At 31.2% G+C, this 4882-nt stretch overlaps 1 protein-coding gene across 5 annotated transcripts in view; it reads right to left on the bottom strand.

The window, feature by feature from the left end:
- LOC106474676 (proton-coupled amino acid transporter 2-like) overlaps positions 1-3950 on the bottom strand; it is an 18198-nt gene extending 14248 nt beyond the window's left edge. For 2 of the 5 annotated variants that reach the window (XM_022402972.1, XM_022402974.1), the window contains exons 1-2: positions 3859-3934; positions 1209-1343 (exon numbers count right to left, since the gene is read on the bottom strand). Coding sequence is in view for 2 of the 5 variants with exons in the window: in XM_022402974.1 (XP_022258682.1) it covers positions 1209-1292 (84 nt within the window). In the remaining 3 variants the exon portion in view is untranslated. Of the gene's footprint in view, positions 1-1208; positions 1344-3858 lie in introns of all 5 variants that reach the window. The other 3 variants (XM_013935367.1, XM_022402973.1, XM_022402975.1) reach the window with 3 other exon arrangements.
- Positions 3951-4882: the final 932 nt, after the last annotated feature.

Below are 4882 nucleotides of genomic sequence, written 5' to 3'. Positions count from 1 at the left end.
GGAGATCAAATAGACTTTCTTTCTTAAGCCAGTTCTACTAGGAGATCAAATAGACTTTCTTTCTTAAGCCAGTTCTACTAGGAGATCAAATAGACTTTCTTTCTTAAGCCACTTCTACTAGGAGATCAAATAGACTTTCTTTCTTAAGCCAGTTCTACTAGGAGATCAAATACTTTCTTTCTTAAGCCAGTTCCACTAGGAAATCAAGTAGACTTTCTTTCTTAAGCCAGTTCCACTAGGAGAGCAAATAGACTTTCTTTCTTAAGCCAGTTCCACTAGGAGATCAAATAGACTTTCTTTCTTAAGCCAGTTCTACTAGAAAATCAAGTAGGCTTTCTTTCTTAAGCCAGTTCTACTAGGAGCCCAAGTAGACTTTCTTTCTTAAGCCAGTTCTACTAAGAGCCCAAGTAGACTTTCTTTCTTAAGCCAGTTCTACTAGGAGCCCAAGTAGACTTTCATCAAGGTCATCATGTTTGGTTCTAAAGATATCAATCCAGAGAGAGAAAGCCGTGGGATTAAGCACAAACAAGTAGAAGCGACTATATTCTTGTGTGCATGAGTACTTAAGCTGCATTTTCTTTTTGTTTGTGAAATAATAAAGATTGTTTCTATTTTTACCAACTTTGTCCGCACTAGGAAACTTCACTTAAGTTATTCAATTCAGAATCACTCTCCACATTTAAGATAACCCAAAAGTCAATTTTTTTAACTTTCATACATTCAAGTTTAAAGAAGAAATTAATGCCTGCTAAGTTAAAGGAACGATTGACAAGAGTCTCATTTGAATACAGGTAGCATGCTAGCATTATCAAACCTACCCGTGGTTTGTATGAAGTCAATTATTTCTAAGAGGCATGCAAGATTAAAGAAGTAAGTATTCTACACATCCTTAAATCAGCTGAAATATCAGTGATCTAAACAAAAAACATGAAAGGGCTCGACAATTGTATGATTTAAGTAATTTAATATTTCATTAAACAACATTATTTAAAAACCTATGAATACACAGCATATTTGTTGATTAAAAGGCATATTAAAATCTACATATGCACTATTGTTAATACTGAATCAATATGTTGTGAAGTTCAGTTTATGAGAATCATCCAAGCATGCTTTGTTTCCATGCATCTAACTGATGAACACGAAACTACTTTGGCATGCTTTGTCCAAGCTACATGCTGATTGAGGTATTCTCACAATGTACTTACAGGTACATTCCTTGAAATGGAGCCACTCAGTCTATCAACGGCTGTACTCACAGCCTCTTCAATATCAGCTGGTATGTTACTCATCTTTTGTCTTTTCCCACCACCATTAGCCCTGAACTTGAAGCACAAATGAGGCTATTAATATAAAAGGATGTTATTGCTAATGTTCTTAATTGTTAGATGGTAGTCCCGAAGTTAGGAATGTAGAATACATTACAACAGAACACAGAAAATTAAGAAACACTAACTTTGACCAAGCGTATAAAATTAAACAATTACTGGCAAGATGTAACTTTACATGTTCAAGCTCTTTGATAACCACCCAACACGTGGCACACACTCAGGTTGCTTAAGATATACATGATATGTACTTATCATACTTGTACATCTTCACAAGTTAAAGCTGCACTATCAACTACTACCATGTGAATGCCATATGTTCTTGCTTGTTTGTTTCATATTACAATAAAACATTTCACTGAAAAATAAGTTCAATTTTGCTTTATCATTTTCATACAAATACAAAGCTTCAGATTTTAAAAAACAATGCAAAGCAGTTAAATGTTTTGTGTTTATTTTAGTTGAAATCCTTATTAATTCATTCTTTCAGTAGTAAAGTAAACAATAAAATGTATCTTGTGTATTTCACTCACTCAGTGATTTATTTATTAGTACTGATTGGCTCCAAAATGTTGCAGCATCAAAGATTAGTTGAACAAAGAAAATCCATCAAAACATTTCTTTCCTTTGTGAAAAACATCAGAATAAGATAATATTACTAGGCCAGCAACTTAGTCATTTACACACAAAATTTGTTTTTATCATCTGTTCAGTTAGAACTACAATTTCTACTAATATAACTAAATCACAGAGTCAAATATGTGTATAAACATTATACTTTTCCATCAACTGATGTACTCTGGATATACGCAGCTTTAATTCCAAGCTATCATTAAGCTCTAAAACACCACCACTAAAAATTCTGATGAGTAGTAAATAGGCTTACACTTACTACTTGAAACCACTAAAAATCAGCAATACTTGCTGGTGTTCTAGTTCAGCACTGTTTTCAGTTTCATTCTGAAGCTAACAAGAAACTTGAACATGCCAATGATGAATGAAATGGAGCATAATGATGCATGAAATTTAGCAGTCTAAACATTTATAATTCTAATGTAGCAGTCTAAACATTTGTAATTCTAATACAAATATTACTTTGCTGAAGAACAATCTAAACCTAGGATTCCATAGCTTCTACTTGTTACCCTTACTTCCAACCTCCTTACCACTCAGATAGATTATTTATATGCAGATTATCCATGATCCTGACATTTAAACACTTGTACTTCTTTTACGTTCTAACAAAAACAATCATTTTTGAAGCATTTCTTAGTAATTCATTTCTGCTTTTTTACCTTGTTGAACGTTTTTTTTATTTGAAGCATTAGATAGAACTTCAAGATAAATTTTTATAACATTACTATTAGAATTACTGTCAGGGAAGTATATATGTTTTAAGTTTGTGTTATGAGTGTTACATTATCTATTGGACTTGTATTACTTGAAGCATCTTATTTATCTGATAACTTCTACTTCGCATACAGTTAACTACCCTTTGTAAACCAAAAGAACAATATGTTTTATATGCTGTAAGTACAATGTTATTTATAAAAGCTAGGTGAAATAAATGTTGGAAAAGATACTATGTGGTATACATTAGAATTACAAATGTTTAGACTGCTACATTAGAATTACAAATGTTTAGACTGCTACATTAGAATTACAAATGTTTAGACTGCTACATTAGAATTACAAATGTTTAGACTGCTACATTAGAATTACAAATGTTTAGACTGCTACATTAGAATTACAAATGTTTAGACTGCTACATTAGAATTACAAATGTTTAGTTTGATACTTTATGATATGTTTTGAACATTTTAGTTATTTAATAGCGAAATTAATTTAAGCTATTTTATACTTTATTAGAACAAAGACTGATTAAACTTGTTGTAACGGTAACACTACACAGTTATGCAAAATTACTCATTAAACATTTGTTATTATAATGTAGCAGTTTAAACATTTATAATTCTAATGTAGCAGTCTAAACATTTATAATTGTAATGTAGCAGTGTAAACATTTGTAATTCTAATGTACCAATCTAAACATTTATAATTCTAATGTAGCAGTCAAAACATTTATAATTCTAATGTAGCAGTCTAAACATTTAAAATTCTATTGTACCAATCTAAACATTTATAATGTAATGTAGCAGTCTAAACATTTGTTATTCTAATGTAGCAGTCTAAACATTTGTTATTCTAATGTAGCAGTCTAAACATTTATAATTCTAATGTAGCAGTGTAATATAAGTTTAATATCACGCAAATTGCGGTGTTACGAGTCCATAGTCTAGGAGGCGTATGTTAATTATAGTGTTTTTTAAGCTTCCTAATAAATTAATTTTTAAAATAAAGAATTATAAATATCCCAGTTTTTCTTCATTACCCATTCAAGCCGTCTCCAACCATTATTAAACTTAAATTAAAACTGAGAGCTAACACAGAAATTCTGCTGTTGATAACGGTACTACTAGTACTACACTAGAGTTTAACAGTAACATTTAAATTTAATGACTTAAATTACCTTTTAACTTCTTTATACTGTGATAATTCACAACCTCTTTTAGTTCCTTCGTATCGAAAACATATGTATATTTCTCCCGATGTTGGTATACCTATCTAAAAGTGTTTTTAAAAATAGACGGTAGGTGGCCATTATGAAGAAGCTTTTTACAACATATATTAAAATTTCATGACGAGATACATACTTTTCATAAAATATCTTTGGAGGCGCCTTGAATGGTTAGTGAAAGAAAATTTATTTCAAATGTAAAACGTTTTACCTCAGAAAAACAACAACACTCACCCGAAAGATATATCATTTTAAGACAGTGTTTTTGTTTGTCATTACTAAAATAGATAATGGTTTATTTCTTTTGTAAAAAAATATATATTTAAATAACGTACAAAATCTCAGTTTTTTACGTTATATCTAACACTGTGTTACGTCTCTGTTCGTTTGATAATTTCCAGTTTTGACACAAAAATTTGCTCAAGTAGACATATCGACTCTCTCTTTGTTTTAGTGTTTACAAGACGTGAGTTCACTGATTGGCAGTTAACCGAGCTTTTCGAAAATATAGTGTAGTATAGTACAGGATTGCACTGTATGCTAGCCCTCTTTTAATTAATATTGTTACGTCTCTGTTCGTTTGTAACTTAAACACATGCTAGAATTCATAATGATTCACGCACTTTACTTACGGCTTGACTCGATTATCTGTCTCTATATCTCTCTGTCTGCAATTCAATTATTGCCGTCACTTTATTTGCCGGCTTATATACTAAAATAGAGGGCGCCTAGCAAATACTGGATTGTTCATGATGTTCCCCGATCCTTCTAGAAACTCATCACATGTTACCAGAGTCACGTGACTTCCGCTGTCGTAACACTATGTATATTTTTCAGAGTTTTGTATTTTTTATTTTAGTTTAGTTTGGGTCAGAGAGTTGCTCAAAGAAGCCACTCAATTTTTCTTTTCTCTAGTGCGCTTGGGATTTGAATTCACCTACAGGAAAGATAACTTGTAATATTGTGAGATATATGG

This window comes from Limulus polyphemus, unplaced genomic scaffold, assembly GCF_000517525.1.
Source record: "Limulus polyphemus unplaced genomic scaffold, Limulus_polyphemus-2.1.2 Scaffold7514, whole genome shotgun sequence".
Lineage (NCBI taxonomy): Eukaryota > Metazoa > Arthropoda > Merostomata > Xiphosura > Limulidae > Limulus > Limulus polyphemus.
Note: the sequence above shows the minus strand (reverse complement) of the source record. Positions and strands in the feature narration are given on the sequence as shown.